A 19,238-nucleotide genomic window follows, 5' to 3' on the forward strand; every position below is an offset into this window, starting at 1 on the left:
GTATGGGATTCTGAAGAGAAGAAAACTAGGATTGAAAAAGAATCTGAGTCTAACGATGAAACTGAATCAGAGGAAGAATCTAATACAGATGATCCAGACTGGAATCCTAAGGATGAGTTCCCTTTTAGAAAGAAGACGTAGATACCTAGAATAGATGCACTAAGAAACTCTACTAAGAAAGTTAGTGAATTACCTCAAAACTATGTAAAATAAACTGTATGTACTGTTTCTTGTATAAATAAATAAATAAATAGATGCCAACTTTTGTATAAAATGTTTACATAAAGTGTGTTATTAAGTTGATTAAAAAATTTAATTTATTGATACAGATTAAAGGTTGCTGATGTCTCAATCGCGAGGTGACAACTCCTCTGAGTTGGAACCAGAACCATATAGGGGCAATGATGTGCCTCTACCTCCACCATCACCACCTCCCCGTGAAAGAGTATCCAGATGCAGCAGAAGTTGCTCGATACTTGGCAGAAGTTATGGCCCGAGTTCCGCGCCCAATAATCAAAGAGGAAGAGATAGGTTGTTCCTTTAAATATTTTTGTGCACACAACTACCCAGCCTTTGATGGTACTCAAGGGTATTTAGCAATGGAATCCTGGAGTGCTAACATCCTTAGGCTGTTTGAAGTAATTGGCTGCACCAACGAACAAAGGGTTTTATATGCTGGTTACAAGCTTATTGATGAGGCCTCAAGATGGTGGGAGTCAAGGAGAGAACTGCTGGACTTAGAAATGGGAGGAGCTGAGGTTACTTGGACTCGCTATAAGAAAGAATTTAATGATCGATTCTTTCCTAGAGCTCAACAACAACTTCGAGCTAGAGAATTTCAAAATCTGGTTCAAGGCAATTTAACGGTAGAACAGTATGTTGCTAAGTTCATGGAGTTGGCAAGATTTGCTCTAAACCTAGTTCCTGATGAAGAGACAAAAACTGAGAGATTTCATGAAGGTGTTCACCCCTGAATTAGGGACAAAGTCGCCTGCTTAGAGATCAAAGGATTTACCAGGCTGGTAAATGTTGCTACCATTGTGGAAAGGGGACATCGAGACTATGTTTGTAACGACCCGCACTTTTAAAAAAAGGCATATGTGAAAATTTTTATTTCCACATATGTTTATGACATCAACAACGACATCATCAGAGTATAAATTGACAGCGGAATACATTTTTCTTTTACAATAGCACATCAGAGCTGACTGAATAACCTCAATATATAAAATAATAACCATTTGTTTGGATATAATAAAATACATCCAAATAACAACATACGTACCACATGCGGCACAAACATTACATAACCATTGTATATAACATCTACATACTAAAGGTCTCATCCATAACCTATCAGCTCCTGCCTTCGTTCCTACAAAACTCGCATGTGATTGTGGTTAACATCACATTCCCATACTGTGGTCGAGTGAGTCAACGATCCTCAACCACATAATGACACACTAATTTATATAACTATATACAATGTGTTGGTGTATAATTGGCTACATTCTGTTGGATAAAATCACTTTTATGTAATGATGCTTTTATAAAGGGAAGCTTCTTTACCCAGAGTCTACACTTATATTTTGTTCTTCAAGAAGACTCTGTGTGGATTTCAAGGCAGTTAAATTTGGTTCCCTTGCAACCGTCCGGATGACGTTATATTCCGTCTGGACCTTCCTCTATGTCGAGAAGCTTCGAACTATTCCAGCTTGCATCCGTCAGGACGTTTCAGCAGTACATCCAGACGCCACTCAATGTTCAATCAGCTATGGGATTTCTTTCCAAAACACAGATATGGGAAGACAGCTGCAACCGTCTGGACGATGTGGATTCCCGTCTAGCGCACTCATTCATAAGGCAAGTCGTGCATTCAAAATCCAGACGTCCAGACGTTAGTCTTCATGGTCCAGACGCTCAAGCTTCATATATGGAAATTGCGTGCATTAGATCTGTCAGGACGACAGATACTATGGTCCGGACGTGCCAAGCCTTGATATGGAAATTGCGTCAGCTAAAATGCGACCGTCCGGATGCTAGTGCAACACCGTCCGGACTTGGCTCAATTCAGGAAATAATTTCAGTGAATTTTAGAAAGCCAATCGCACAGTTGTCTATCCAGACGCCTTATGTTTACTATCTGGAAGGCGCCTAGGTATTTCAAGCCAAACACTCATTTTGTTAGTATTTTATATTGTCTACATTCTGGATAAACAAAAACACTTTATGTAATGGTTGCGTTTTAATAGTATGGTCGGTTTTCAATTCAGAATCTTCATGTATTCAGACAATGTATTTGATCACAAGCTTCTAAAAAGATGTCCATGAAGAGTCCTTGCAAAATCCAAGACAAAATAGCCGGTTTCTCTACAACCATCCGGACGGGCCTTTGAAGGCATCCAGATGCCCCTCAGTGTCCAGCAGATAACGATGAAGATGTCCGGACGTTAGAGCAACACTGTTCGGATGCTAGGTCAACAAAATATCTGTCTCTTTTGAAAAAAAAAATTGACTTCTATAAATAAATGGCAAGTGTGTGCTTAATGTGTCAAAAAAATAACAATGCAGAAAATAAATGACACCAGGATTTTTGTTAACGAAGTGGAAACTCAGTTAAGAGAAAAACCACTCCGGGGCAGCCAAACCCAGGATATCCACTATTCAGAAGACAAACCTAGATACAAGACAGTAACACTCACATACACCCGATGCAGTGGTCGTACCTTGATCTCTAACGTGTAACCCAACACGAACGCTTCCCAACCAGGTCTCCTACCTGAAGGGGTCTTCAATGGAATATTTTACCTTAGGGCCGACCCTTAAGATAGACTTCAGATGTAGCCTAGCAACAACACACTTGCAATGGCTTCAGAGGAAACTTGATCAGCTCAATGATCTATCAAAATAACTTTTCTAAGCACTTGTGGAATTCAATACCGAATTCTTGCAGTTCTCAATGCCCAGAGGCCTCTATTTATAGTTTGAGGTGCAGAATGGGCGACTACTGTAATATGCACGGACGTCGTCCGGACGGTGAACTTGGGCCGTCCGGACGGACAACAGTGCGATAAAATTTTCTGAGATTTTCGCAGAAAATTTTTCCTGTTTGAGAGCCGCGTCCGGACGATAAGACACAGTTGTCCGGACGGTCGCACGTCCGCTACAAGTAATTTCCATATAAGGCTTTCGCGTGTCCGGACCATGGGGGATGAGCGTCCGGAAGGTTGAAGTCGAATCGGTAATTTCCTTAACTGTTTAGCTCACGTTTGGAACAAGGCTGACTGAAGTCCTGACGGTGATATTTGAATTGCAATTCTTACCTTATGTATGAGCGCGTCCGGACGGTAATCTACGTCGTCCGGATGGTTGAAGTAATCTTCCCTTAAATTGAACTTGGAAAGAATCTAAAGCTGATCTATCATTGAGAGGTGTTCCGACAGGTTGCTGAGACGTCTGGATGGATGCAAGCTGGAACAAAAACTTCTCGATACAGTGAAGAGTCCAGGACGGAAATCCACATCGTCCGGACGGATGATGCTTGGTCTGTCGGCGTCCGGACATCGTCCGAACGGGATGACATGTCGTCCGGACGGCTGACGGGGAACCAAATTCTTCTGACTTGTAAGCAGTGCAGAATCTTCTGACATCACTCTGAATAGTGGAATCCCTTATAAAAGCATCTTTACAAACAAGTGATTTTGTCCAAACATAGAATGAGGCCAATCACAAACTAACAAATTCCCCCTTTGGCCATTCTGGGACAAAAATCACTTGACCGGTTTGGAAATACATTCCCGGTCCAAAAATAAAAATTACTCCCCCTAACGGTCTCAGAAGGACCCGGGAAACAAAGTAATATTAGTTCAACAGTTTTACAAAAGTAGCTAAATATAACACAAATGTCTCAAAAGAAAACTGAAAAGATAGCTACCAAAAACAAATTACAGCCAAAGAAACTTAATCATCCGCTGCCATGGGTGCATCCTCCTCATCATCACTACTGTCAGGATGATGGTACTTGAGGCACTCCTGGAGATCCAGCTGATTCTGCTCTACCCGCTTGTTGATGGAATGTACCTCCTGCCGTATAGAAGTGATGGACTGCTGCATGGTACTTATGCCTCCTTGAATAGTAGCCAAGGCCTCCATGATCTGTGAAAAATTGAGCTCTGGCTCTGAAGACGGGACTGTCTGAGAGGATGAAGCCATATCTGGAAAACTGACTGGCATGGCAGCAGGAATGGGTACCTTATCATCGGAGTCATCTCTCCGCAACTGTGCATTAGACTTCATCAAAGTCTGCTTGCTAATGGGCTGCTGAATCTTCATCTTCGGTTCTCCAGTTATGTTGTTGCCAGGCCTCCAGCATGATGCTCATAATATGCTTGCACAGGCAGAAAGGCAAGCGGAGGTGGATGGCATAAACAAACTGAGCCTTCTTCAGAATCAGGTCATTGCGCCTGACAACTGGCCATAGGTTGTGCTGCACTATCTTGGCTAGCAAGCGATGAGCAAAGACAGTACGCCGATCCGGATGGTGGTAGCACGCTCTTCGCCCTATGGAACTGCATGGAAGAACTCTCGGATATCGTCCATAGAGGGAGGAAGCATCACCTCATTATAAGGACTGATGGGCAGATCAAGGACTAGAATGCCTATGAAGTGACTGATGATCTGGGGATCAGCAGTGATGATGTGCCCGTCAACAGTGGACTGCAGTACCATCCCACGATCATCATCCTGCGCCACCTCCAGGTTGGCATAGAAGAGTCTGACCAGCCTGGTGAGAACAATGCAGGCACAGGTGTAGAGGTATCCTCAGTGGTAAGTGTGAATAGTCTCATAAATACTATCCAGTGGAGGCACCATAATGTCAGATCGGACCACATTGCGCTCAGCAATGACTATGCGATCCATGATTTTGGTTTGGAATGCGCTCCTCTCTTCCTCAGTCCTTTGGCGGACCCTGCCCTGGGAACTGATGGCAGACATGATTCTGCACAAAGAAACCAACAAGATTTTGCCAAAAATAGTCCAAAAAGATTCTTGTTAGGTCATAAAAAGTTGGCAGAGTAACGGCAGTACAAAGGACTATTAAAAAATAGACAGAAATTATCACATTTATAGTCCCACAAAGTATCACCACAAATAATCCCAACATGGCAAATATATTCATCTCATAATCTCAAACATTCCTAAAGAAACCAACATTCTAACAATTTTTTAAAAAAAATTGAAGAGAAAAAAAGGTTAAAAAGGATACCTGGAATGTGAAATAATGCTCAAAATGACAAGAAGGAGCAACAAAAAGCTAAAAGCTCACAAAACTTTACTCACAAGCTGCCAAAAAGAAGGATTTTGTGGGGTAGGATGGAGTGAGCGGCAATCTGTGGTATATATATAGCCTCTGTGGGTCCCCAATCCGAATGGTGTATTAATGCCGTCCGGACGCGCGCTGCCTCAGAAATGAGCAGACTGGTCGCGCGCGTCTGGACGATTAATCTTAATCGTCCGCCCGATGCTGGCCGAGCGCGTCCGGACGTTAAACAACTCCCGTCCGGACGTCTAAGCTCCATCCCCGTCCGGACGCCAAGAAACTACTGTCCGAACGCTCCACACTGAAACATCAGAAAACTGAGGAAAATTTACAGAGATCAATTTTTTCCAAAGTCATTTTCAGAACATGCATGTATAAACCACTAATAACAAAATCAGAGAGCATCTCAAAACTAAACAGAGATATAAAAGAGAGTTGAGAGTTCAATAAGCACAAATAAGTTCCTGAACATGCAAAATTCAAATAGCCAACTCAACTCATGCAATGCGTGTGTGTGTGAAGACAAAAACCCACAAGGTAAGACTTCCGATGACATGACAAAAAGCAACTAGATTTCCTAGACAAGAGAGAAAATCAGTGACAGATTAGTCAAAAGCCAAACCTTATAACTTACTAGGGCCTAGCCACCCTCATCTGATACACTCCCCCTGAGATGCAGCACCTAATTATTTTACTTGTACCATGAAGGACAAAGTAAATGTTTTACTTGCACGTAGAGGGCAAGGCATAAATCAAATTCAGCACATAAGCAGTGAATAATTAAAGCACAAAATTAATATGATTTACTGCTTGATTCTTATGATGCTGCAATCTAGAGGGAATGCCAAAGTGTTTAGGTTCTAGGTTCAACTAGCATGTGGTCAATTTGACCATCTTATCAAAGACCTCTTCTCTTATCTAGAATTTCTAGAAACACAAAGTCAGAGAAGGAAAGATGTACCTTTAGGGGAGTCGTGGATAGTGCACATTTTTCATCGCATGAGAAAAGAAGCTATCCTACTTTTGCATATACAGGAAAACACTTGGCAAATTATAGTCAGCGACTCTCAATTATATCTAAGCAAAGTAAATTAATACTTAAAGATTTGAGATATCAGGAGAAAATACATGCAATTATCTGTTATGCCAAGAGAAAAAAAATCCTGCAAATTCTCCCAATTTTTTTTTTTTTTAAAACACAAGAAAACAAAACATGCAATATGGAAATGACATCATATGCATGGCAAAATCAAACCTGATGATGCCATTACAGAAAAACAGTCACTCGACTTGCTTTTTCTGTCTTTCCCAATAAATACCTGCAAAGATCTCCAAACAAAATATAGGGGGCAAAACAAAGTACCACTGGTTCCTAGATTGCATATAAAATATAAATGCAAAATAAGCAATCAAACCTGAGGCCGTAGGATTAGGAACCAAATCCTAGGCATGAACACCCGAACCTGCTAGGTGCGTCTGTTCCCCCTCATGGGGTGACGGTCCTTCTTGACCCAAGCCTGCTTTTCTGAGGATGGTTGTTGGCAGGACATCATCCACTCCATCATGCTCTGTATCCAGATAGGTGGCTCACTGAGGTACTGCTCTTCTTTCACCTTCTGAGGCCTCCTAAATTGTTTGAATTTGTTCTTGGAGTTGCCACTGTGATTGGCAGGTACAAATCGTTGAGGCCGCTGATGCTAGAATGCCTCGTATCGTGATCCATGAGACCAAGGAGCTTGATATCTTGGTGCTTGATGGTATGGGGCCTGATACCATGGAGTCTGGGTCACAGGTCTAGTGCCATGATCAGCCTATTGGGGCACTTCTTTCTTGGCCTTGGCTTTTTGAGCTTTTAGGAGAGAGCACTGAGGACGAACATGCCCACTTAGGCCGCAGTGATGGCATATGGGAGGTCTTCTAATAGAATGAGGCTTCTGAGTGCCTGGAACATCATCATTGACCTTGTCCTTCCCTTTATATTCAGCAGTAGGAGGAGGCTTTGGGACTGTAGGCTTCACAAATACAGTCTTTGAAGTAGAGGGAGCATCAGAAGAGGGAGTTACATACCCGAGACCAGTCTTGTCAGTTGGGCTCTTCTGAAGAGACAGCATACGAGTCAGCTTCTCATCGGTGACTCTTTCTAGCTGGAGCTGCGTCTCTAGTAGCTTTTCCTCGAGCTCTTGTATTCTAAGCAACAATGAACTCTTTTCAGTTTGCAGACTGTTCAGATCATAGAGGTACTGCTTACGACCTTCCCTCAGCTTCTCATACTCTATATAGAGTGTCTTGTAGGCCTCCTTGAGCTCTTCCCCATTATCACTGTGCTCTGAGTAATAAGAGTCCTCTTCTTCAACGAACAAAGCCACAAAGGCTAGAAATTTCTCGGTCTCTGGAGCTTCTTCTTCTGACTCATCACTGAGAGTCACATTATAAGCCTTCCCCTTGCCCTTCTTATGATTCCCGCAATCAGCCCGGATATGCCCAAAGCCTGAGCATTCAAAACATCGGGGTCCTCTAGGATCTTTCTTCTCTTCTTCCTCAGGTTTAGCTTCTCTGAGAGGTTTCTTTACTTTTTCAGAAAACTTCTTCTTGAACCGATCATCTTTCATCAGTCTTCTGAAATTTTTGGCTAACATAGCTGGCGTGCTGTCGCAAGCACCCAAAAATAAAACCTTACTTCTAAAAATATAAATGTAGTAGTGCAAGTAAGGGTCGATCCCACAGAGAGTGATTAACCGAGTTTTATACTACGTGAACAAGGATTGGGGGGGGGGTTTGAGTATGAAAATAAAAATAGCTAATGAATAATTAAAATATAAAATATCAATCAAGTAAATAAACATTGGTCTAAGTCAACTTCCACCACCGGAATCTTACAACTGATCATCGATGCAAATATATATCAATTCATACTTTGAATATTCATCGTTGGAACTGTTTTCCTATCTCTCCTTAGTCGTAGTTAATTAGAAGACAAGTGCTCTAATTAACCCTAACTACTAAACAACCTAAGACAAGCGCTATAGGTTTAATCTAGTAGCAGCCTTAAGAATTAGAGAGATCGATGAAGCGAAACAACACAAGCACAAGCGGTTGCATTTAATTTCGTCAGATGTTCTTCCTAAGATTTAATAATCGCTGGCCAGGTAATATCGCTGAATCGTAGCAAATCATTAAATCTTACTTGCTTCACAGATTGGAGGGATCAAACAATTACGGATTTGATATCCAACCTAGCAATAGATTGCAACGAATAACAAACTAGCAGGCCTCCTAGGATTTAATGATCGCCGGCCAGGTAACATCGCTGAATCGCAGCAGATCATTAAATCTCAGTTGCTTCGCTGATTGGAGGGATCAAACAATTACGGATTTGATATCCGATTTACGGGTTTGATATCCAATGCAGTAGATTGCAACGAATAATAAACTAGCTGGCCTCCTAATTAATTAAACGAGACAATCATGGAAATAAATATAGAAGAACATTTGATACTCAAAGCATAAATCGAACAATGAAAACAAATTAGATCTCACAGTTTTATTGATTCCGAGGCTTCCGTTTCCTTCGACCAATTATGAAAGTTTAGCCACGTAGGACCATGACTAAAACTTAGAGAAGGGGGGGGGGGAGAAGATGGAAGATAGAAGATGTCTTGTGTGTCATGGTTCCCCCCTTTTATACACGTTTCATCCCATATGCTAGAAGCCTAGGAAATCTCCTAAAGAAAGATATTGTAAATACTATCCTAAAATAACAATACACAAATCTACTAATTAAGGAAAATATTAAACATAAAATAAAGACTAGGATAACTAGGATAACTAGGAAGCTGATGATTTCAATGGGGACTTTTGTTGCCACATGCTCTATCGATTCTTTCCTTGTTTAAATCCCCATAAATCAGCCAAGTATGGAGAGAAAGTCAATTTCCTTTGTATGGAAAGAGATGCTCCTTTCATGTTGTCTTCTTCACGTGGTCCCCACAAACCTCTTCTTTATTTTCTTGATCCTCTACGCATCTTTTCCTTCCTTGTCTTCCTTTTGCTTGACTTTGTATTTATTGCTTGGCTTGGCTGGAATAGATTGGATGATTATGAAAAGTCTCAAAGTAAAGAAATTTCCATATCTGAAAACTTCCGCAATTAAACCGCATCAGATCCATATCAGAACGTCAACTTCAAGCCCGATTTCTACCTTGATACATTCAGTATCTATCAAAACAACAAACATAAAAGTTGTAGATAGTTTTCTTGGTGTTCCACAGCATCTTGAATTGTCTCAATCGGAGCTTTTATGAGAGAGTTACGCCCAGATTACAAACTGATGTTGAAACTGTCCAAAATCGCCCAATTAGCTTGTTTTGCATTTAATGCCTCAATTTGCATCCTAAATCAAAATATAAGAATAATGAGTACATTTAGGCATTAAATAAGTATAAGAGATTAAATATAAAGGGGAAAAATATGACATTTTACATTCTCATCAAATTCCACCACACTTAACCTTTGCTCGTCCTCGAGCAAAACTCAAATTCACCTTCCTAAGAAAACCAAGGTTGTAATGCCATAAAAAAGGAACAACCAAGCTCTTCACAAATCAGAACATATCATGAACAAACATTTTTAAACAGGTTAAAATTACTTAGCAAGTATTTTCACTTGAAGATGGAGTAAACTAAAAATGTAGACCCTCACGGAAATAAACACTCGACTCTCATGTGTTTGAAGGGTATGTGTTTCGCTCAAATTCATTCCAACGGAAATGATCTACCATAGGCTTGCATATCTTCTCATTCTCCACCACTGGGACCACATGCATAACATGAATCATAAGGACTTTTCAAGGGTTGTAACGGGGCTTAGGATCAAGGTGGGAAATATTTGGGAGTGTAGCTCAAAAGCCATTGAAACTAGTGGAGCAAAAATCAAATCAATTCAGGCTCGAATATATAAGACATGTAAAACCAGTTACTCCATTCAGCAGCTTTCTTCAATTTGTATATATCACGTATAAACAAACTCCCTTTTTTTTTTTTTTTGAATTTTAGGAGGAATCATGGACAATTTGTAATATCAAAAGTAATTTCCTCCATCACTTCCCTTCTTTTTCTTTTCTTTTTTTTTTTTTCTCATTTTCTTTTTCTTTCTTCTTCTTTTTTTTTTTTTTTTTTTTTTTCATCAATAATGGAACTCATGAATTGAGAATGAGAACATGTTCCATTTCACCAGTCATAGCCAAACCACAAATCTAGACACCCCCACACTTATTTATTGCACACCCATACATATCATAATAATGAACAATGCTCCACTAACTTTATGGCTTAGGTAAATACATTGTTTTTCAGGTTTAAAGCTTGTAATGTGGGTTTATAATAAACGATAAAGCTCAAAGGGGTTCAACTAAGGGAAAAATTAATTACAAGGTAGGCTATTTGGCTTTATGTAGCTTTATAACAAAGAGGGCCTTAATCATGTTCATGCATGCACATGTCAAAATGATCTCGAAGAGAATCAAGGCAAGTTCTGGAGAAACAAATCCATGAAAGAATATCACACATGAAAGAAAATAGTGAGACTGATATGGATGTGTCAGTCTAAAGGCTCAAAATCTCACCGGCTTTTGTCTACCAAATTTAGTCACAACCATCTCAAGGAAAATAACCAAACTAAATAATTCTAAGTCGAAAGATTACTATTCAGTCATGTTATGAATTTTCCAAGCTTAATTGAATCTTGCTAATGGCATACACAATAAAAAATTATTGAAAACCACAAAAACAAAAAGAAAACATTTTTTTTTTTTTGAAGATAAAAACAAAAAAAAAAAAAACAAATTAAAACACAACCTAAATCCCTTCCCCCACACTTAAAACTTACATTGTCCCCAATGTAGGTGAGATGAAAAGAAAAGGCAAAAACAACCAAAATATAAATATGAGAATAAGAAAACAAACTCCCTTTGGGTTGCCTCCCAAGCAGCGCCTTTGTTTATTGTCGTTGGCTCGACGCAAGTCTTTCTTCAATCAGTATAAATTGGATCCTCAAGGTTCAATTTCACCAAATTCTCTACTTGGAAACCTTCATAGAAAGTCTTAAGTCTATGACCATTCACTTTAAACACTTTGGAAGTTGCTAAACTTTGAATTTCAACTGCACCATGAGGAAAAACATTAGTAACAACAAAAGGTCCAATCCAACGAGAACCCAACTTACCCGGAAATAAACGAGGCCGTGATTGGTATAGAATGACATTTTGACCAATTTTAAACTCCTTCCTAAAAATCATCTTTTCATGAAAAGCCTTCGTCATTAAATCAAGGGCTGCTTGCAAAACAGGTGGTAAAGGCCTCCCGTTAGAAATTGGTAACGCAACATTACCTGAATGTTGTAACTTGGGAAAATCATTCAACGCAGCAACAGTTTCCTGCAAATTAGTATTCAAAGCTAACTCCTCATTTTTTTCCTCAAGATGTTTACTAATGGCAACTTCCAATTCATCTTTTCCATCAGGTTCAAAAACTTTCTGTGCTAAAGGATCAATCACATCAATAGAATAAACAGGATTATCATTATCAGGATATTTCATGGCATCATAAATATTAAATTTAACAATTTTACCATCAAATTCCATGGTAAGTGTGCCACTATTAACATCTATCTTGGTTTTGGATGTCTTCAAGAATGATCTTCCTAACAAAATAGGAGCAGTTTGATCACCATTTTCCATATCAAGCACATAGAAATCAACAGGAAAAACCAAATCATTGATTTGTACAAGAACATCCTCAACTACACCCTTAGGATAAGCAATAGATCTATCAGCCAATTGAATCACAACACCAGTTTTAAGCAAAGGCCCAAGTTTCAAAGAAGCATATATAGAATATGGCATTACATTGATTGAAGCTCCTAAATCTGCCATGGCCTTCTCAAATTTCATGTTACCTATCATACAAGGGATAGTAAACATACCTGGATCTTTGCACTTTGCAGGGAGTTTTCTTTGAATAACTGCAGAAACATTCTCCCCTACTTTCACCTTCTCATATCTTTTAAGTTTTTGTTCCTTCTTATGTGTACACAGTGCTTTCAGGAATTTAGCATAACGAGGAACTTGTTTAATAGCATCTAAAAGTGGAATATTTAACTCGCATCTACGAAAAGTCTCATATAAATCTGAATTTCGCTCATATTTTCTAGATTCTGTTCAAGCCTGAGGAAAAGGAGGTACTGGTTTATAATCAGAAAGAGGTGGAAACTTACGCTTAGGTACGTCATCGTCATTGGGAAAATCCCCGTCAGCAATGACGTTCTTCTCCTTTTCTTGCTCTGACGATGCAGGAGCTGCCTTTACTGGAATCTCAACCTCTTTACCATTTCTCAAAACGATTGCACTTACATTCTCTCTTGGATTTATTGCCGTTTGAGAGGGTAATTTCCCCGAACTTTGCGCCTCTAGTTTATTAATTGCGGTCGCCATCTGCCCCATCTGATTTTCCAAACTTTGAATACTGGCCCTCGTCTGATTTTCCAAACTTTGAATACTGGCCCTCGTCTCCTGTTGAAATTGTAAAGTGTTAGTGGCAAGAGACTTAACAATATCTTCTAAGGACATACCAGAATTAGAGTCTTGGCCCGATTGTTGTCTAGGAAGGTATGGCTGCTTATATTGCTGAAAACTTGGGTGGTTTTGAGTCGTGGGCTGGTTTATTTGTGGATTCCCATAGCTAAGATTGGGGTGATCCCTCCATCCTGGGTTATATGTGCTCGAATAGGGATCATATTTCCTTTGCGGTTGTCCAGGAAAACCACACGCCGCATTCACTTGCTCAATGGGCTCCTCTCGAAGAGTTGGGCACATATCGGTTGGATGTCCTACTATTGAACAAATCCCACAAGCCTTCGCTGTTTGCATATTACCTACAGCCATTTGACGAACAAGAGAAGTCAGACTTGCAATTTGTTGTTGAAGGGATGAAATATTTACCTGCTTAGGTGGAAGGTCAAGCCTAGTGCCAAATTGTTGAGAATTGGCCGCTATATTTGCAATCAAGTTTCTCGCGGCTTCAGGAGTTTTATTCACCAAAGCTCCTCCACTAGCAGCATCAACCATGCTCCTATCAATGGGTAGAAGGCCCTCATAGAAATACTGGATGAGTAACTGTTCACTGATTTGGTGATGGGGACAACTTGCACACAATTTTTTAAAACGCTCCCAGTATTCGTGCAGGGACTCTCTGTTGTGCTGCCTTACACCACAAATTTCTTTTCAAATGTTGGACGCCCTTGAAGCTGGGAAATATTTCTCCAAAAATAGTCTCTTCATCTCGTTCCATGTGGTAATACTCCCGGAGGGTAGATAATAGAGCCAATCCTTAGCCGAATCCTTCAAAGAAAACGGAAAGGCTCTTAATTTAATTTGCTCCTCAGTTACCCCTGTGGGTTTCATACTCGTGCATACCACATGAAGCTCTTTTAAATGCTTGTAAGGATCTTCACCTGCAAGGCCATGAAAAGTGGGCAAGAGATGTATTAGTCCAGATTTTAATTCAAAGGTAGTAGTAGCATCTAAAGTACGGAACGTTATGCATAAAGGTTGTTGATTCAAATCATGAGTGGCAAGCTTTTTCAAAGTTCGATTTCCAGCCATGATTTCCTCCTTTTTATAATCAGAATCGCTAGCAAATAGGAAATCAAGAGCCAGATTGTTCTCTTCAAATTTTCTCCGAGCTTCCCTCCTTAACCTGCACAAAGTTCTCTCTATTTCTGGATCGTACTGAAAATCACCTTGATTAGCAGATCGAGTTACAGTCATAAACAATTAAAACAAATTAGGAAAACTCTAGAGTAATGACAATAAATTAAAAATAACTATACAAAAAAAAATTGACAATATATTTTTTTTTTGAACAATAAAAACAAACAAAAAAAATTCAAGAACAAAATAAGGATCTCAAGAAGCACAAAAATCAACTAGAATCACTCCCCGGCAACGGCGCCAAAATTTGGCGTGCTGTCGCAAGCACCCAAAAATAAAACCTTACTTCTAAAAATATAAATGTAGTAGTGCAAGTAAGGGTCGATCCCACGAAGAGTGATTAACCGAGTTTTATGCTACGTGAACAAGGATTTGGGGGGGGGGGGGGGGGGTTTGAGTATGAAAATAAAAATAGCTAATGAATAATTAAAATATAAAATATCAATCAAGTAAAGAAACATTGGTCTAAGTCAACTTCCACCATCGGAATCTTACAACTGATCATCGATGCAAATATATATCAATTCATACTTTGAATATTCATCGTTGGAACTGTTTTCCTATCTCTCCTTAGTCGTAGTTAATTAGAAGACAAGCGCTCTAATTAACCCTAACTACTAAACAACCTAAGACAAGCGCTATAGGTTTAATCTAGTAGCAGCCTTAAGAATTAGAGAGATCGATGAAGCGAAACAACACAAGCACAAGCGGTTGCATTTAATTTATTCAGATGTTCTTCCTAAGATTTAATAATCGCTGGCCAGGTAACATCGCTGAATCGCAGCAAATCATTAAATCTTACTTGCTTCACAGATTGGAGGGATCAAACAATTACGGATTTGATATCCAACCTAGCAATAGATTGCAACGAATAACAAACTAGCAGGCCTCCTAGGATTTAATGATCGCCGGCCAGGTAACATCGCTGAATCGCAGCAGATCATTAAATCTCAGTTGCTTCGCTAATTGGAGGGATCAAACAATTACGGATTTGATATCCGATTTACGGGTTTGATATCCAATGCAGTAGATTGCAACGAATAATAAACTAGTTGGCCTCCTAATTAATTAAACGAGACAATCATGAAAATAAATATAAAAGAACATCTGATACTCAAAGCATAAATCGAACAATGAAAACAAATTAGATCTCACAGTTTTATTGATTCCGAGGCTTCCGTTTCCTTCGACCAATTATGAAAGTTTAGCCACGCAGGACCATGACTAAAACTTAGAGAAAAGGGGGGGGGGGGAGAAGATGGAAGATAGAAGATGTCTTGTGTGTCATGGTTCCCCCCTTTTATACACGTTTCATCCCATATACTAGAAGCCTAGGAAATCTCCTAAAGAAAGATATTGTAAATACTATCCTAAAATAACAATACACAAATCTACTAATTAAGGAAAATATCAAACATAAAATAAAGGCTAGGATAACTAGGATAACTAGGAAGGTGATGATTTCAATGGGGACTTTTGTTGCCACATGCTTTATCGATTCTTTCCTTGTTTAAATCCCCATAAATCAGCCAAGTATGGAGAGAAAGTCAATTTCCTTTGTATGGAAAGAGATGCTCCTTTCATGTTGTCTTCTTCACGTGGTCCCCACAAATCTCTTCTTTATTTTCTTGATCCTCTACGCATCTTTTCCTTCCTTGTCTTCCTTTTGCTTGACTTTGTATTTATTGCTTGGCTTGGCTGGAATAGATTGGATGATTATGAAAAGTCTCAAAGTAAAGAAATTTCCATATCTGAAAACTTCCGCAATTAAACCGCATCAGATCCACATCAGAATGTCAACTTCAAACCCAATTTTGACCTTGATACATTCAGTATCTCTCAAAACAACAAACATGAAAGTTGTAGATCGTTTTCTTGGTGTTCCACACCATCTTGAATCGTCTCAATCGGAGCTTTTATGAGAGAGTTATGCCCAGACTACGAACTGATGTTGAAACTGTCCAAAATCGCCCAATTAGCTTGTTTTGCATTTAATGCCTCAATTTGCATCCTAAATCAAAATATAAGAATAATGAGTACATTTAGGCATTAAATAAGTATAAGAGATTAAATATAAAGGGGAAAAATATGACATTTTACATTCTCAACAATAGCCACAACTTTTTCTTCATCCTCAGAGTCATCTTCAGATGAGGCTTCTACGTTCTTCTTGGAAGCCTCTAGGAAAATGGTCTTCAACTTCTTGACCGGGGGCAGAGACAGCTCATATGTTTGAAGAGATCCCACCAGCTCTTCAATCTTCATCTCTTCAAGATCCTTGCTTTCTTCAATTGTCGTTACCTTAATCCTGAAACGCTCAGGCAAAGATCTCAGAATTTTTCGGATGAGTTTTACATCCGAGATAGGCTTCCCTAGACTCACCATGGAGTTTCTCAGGTCACTCATCTTGGAGTAAAACTCTCCAAACGTCTCATCCTCCAACATCTTAATCTCTTCAAATTTTGAAATCAACTTTTGAAGTTTGATGGATTTTACAAGTTTCGTGCCTTCGTATGTTGTTTCCAAAATTTGCCATGCTTCTTTGGCTGATTCGCAATTTGAAATTTTTACGAATTCTGCTGGAGAAAGTGCTTGGCACAGAGCATGGAGGGCTTTATAATTTGAAAGAAGTGCATTTTTCTGAAGGACTAGTTCGAGTGCTGCATCCTCTGGTTTGGTCCAACCAGTTTCAACAATACTCCAACAGTCGATAGATTTCAGAAAGAAACGCATACGTGCCTTCCAATAGCCATAGTTCGTATCATCAAAGGCAGGAACAAAATTAAGAGTTTGAGACATTATAGAAAATAGAAGTAAAAAATAACACTCAAGAAATTAATCTTCTCAGAGTGTACCAAGCTCTAATACCAATTGAAAAATTAAAATTGACTTCTATAAATAAATGGCAAGTGTGTGCTTAACGTGTCAAAAAAATAAGAATGCGGAAAATAAATGACACAAGGATTTTTGTTAACGAAGCAGAAACTCAGTTAAGAGAAAAACCACTCCGAGGTAGCCAAACCCAGGATATCCACTATTCAGAAGACAAAGATAGATACAAGATAGTAACACTCACATACACCCGATGTAGTGGTGGTACCTTGCTCTCTAATGTGTAACCCAACACGAACGCTTCCCAACCAGGTCTCCTACCTGAAGGGGTCTTCAATGGAATCCTTTACCTTAGGGCCGACCCCTAAGATAAACTTCAGATGTATCGCAGCAACAGCACACTTGCAATGGCTTCAGAGGAAACTTGATCAGCTCAACGATCTCTCAAAATAACTTCTCTGAGCACTTGTGGAATTCAATACCAAATTCTTGCAGTTCTTAATGCCCAGGGGCCTCTATTTATAGGCTGAGGTGCAGAATGGGCGACTGCTGTAATATGTACGGATGCCGTTCGGACGGTGAACCTGGGTCGTCCGGACGAACAATAGTGCGACAGAATTTTCTGAGATTTTTGCTGAAAATCTTTCCTGTTTGAGAGCCGCGTCCGGACGGTCACACGTCCGCTGCAAGTAATTTCCATATAAGGCTTTCGTGCGTCCGGACCATGGGGGATGAGCGTTCGGACGGTTGAAGTTGAATCGGCAATTTCCTTATATGTTTAGCACGTGTCCGGACCAAGGCTGACTGACGTCCGGACGGTGATATTTGAATTGCGATTCTCACCTTATGTATGAGCGCGTCCGGACGGGAATCTACGTCGTCCAGATGGTTGAAGTAATCTTCCATTAAATTGAACTTGGAAAGAATTTGAAGCTGATCGATCACTGAGAGGCGTCCGAACGGGCTGCTGAGACGTCCGAATGGACGCAAGCTGGAACAGAAGCTTCTCGATACAGTGAGGGTCCGGACGGAAATCCACGTCGTCCGGAAGGATGATGCTTGGTCTATCGGCATCCAGACGGTATGGCACGTCATCCAGACGGATGGAATAGTGGACAGATGAGCGTCCGGACGGGATGACACGTCGTCCGGACGGCTGACAGGGATCCGAATTCTTCTGACTTGTAAGCAGTGCAGAATCTTCTGACATCACTCTGAATAGTGGAATCCTTGATAAAAGCATCTTTACAAACAAGTGATTTTGTCCAAACACAGAATGAGGCCAATCACAAACTAACATCTTTTAACTCCGCATTTTGATATTTTGTTGCACACTTTTGCATACGTTAAAATTAGAAGTCAACTTAATTTTCACAAAGCATCCAAATGTTGACGGTTATATCCACATACATAAAATCACATTCACATAACCATATCCACATATTATCATGCTGGCTCATCTACTTTACCTCTTTACTACTCATAGCCACATCTCTTCTTAACACATTATTAGCGCTATCTTCTCCGTTAATTTAACACATTATTAGCGCTATATTCTCCGCTAATTTTGACACATTATTAGCGCTATCTTCTCTTCTAATTTAACACATTATTAGCACTATCTTCTCCGTTAATTTAACACGCCATTAGTCAACCACGTACCTCATTCTTCTATCACTGCTTTTCTCTATTATTCCTTCAACCTTTGGTTCATCCGTCGATCTTATCAGTGTATTGATGCCTTGGTACCTAAACTTTCGTTTATCCGTTGGTCTCCTCATTTCACTGATGCCTTGGTACCTAAACCTCCAATCTTTTTATCAAGACTTATAGCACACCACAATATAATCATGGAAGCAGTATCACATCCATAATCTCAACCAAAACATGTTACACATATTAATTGTCAGACATCAATTAGCATATAATCAAATAAAACACAGATCACTACATTGCTAAAGACTAAACCACACGTATCACTCTCAGTGAGTAAGAAATACTCACAGTTCTTTCCTACTACAAAGATTGATCCATAGATATAATCACTGCAATATACATATATAATACAAGCAAATAGTGAATCAGTACAATTCACTTAACATAGATTTTAACCCTATACTCATTTTTGATTTCTTATTCCTATTATCGTTTCGATATAGTAACGGAAAATAAAATCCTTCAATCATAATGCCATATATTTCATGTGGACATTATAATTGCATTCATTATTGAATTACGAAAATACCCTTAACCATAACAATTACCAAAATACCCTTTTAAAAATACCAATTTTAACATCACATAATCAACACATAGTTAACA

The 19,238-nt window shown here is 39.5% G+C and overlaps 1 protein-coding gene and 1 pseudogene across 1 annotated transcript; one reads left to right on the top strand and one right to left on the bottom strand.

The window, feature by feature from the left end:
* Positions 1–401: 401 nt before the first annotated feature.
* Positions 402–974, top strand: LOC133871539 (uncharacterized). Its single transcript, XM_062308973.1, has one exon. The coding sequence runs from the start codon at positions 402–404 to the stop codon at positions 972–974; it is 573 nt and encodes a 190-aa protein (XP_062164957.1).
* Positions 975–11,345: 10,371 nt separating this feature from the next.
* On the bottom strand, positions 11,346–14,141 carry LOC133871540 (uncharacterized; annotated as a pseudogene).
* Between the last annotated feature and the right edge of the window lie 5,097 nt (positions 14,142–19,238).

This window comes from Alnus glutinosa, chromosome 6, assembly GCF_958979055.1.
Source record: "Alnus glutinosa chromosome 6, dhAlnGlut1.1, whole genome shotgun sequence".
Classification (NCBI taxonomy): domain Eukaryota; kingdom Viridiplantae; phylum Streptophyta; class Magnoliopsida; order Fagales; family Betulaceae; genus Alnus; species Alnus glutinosa.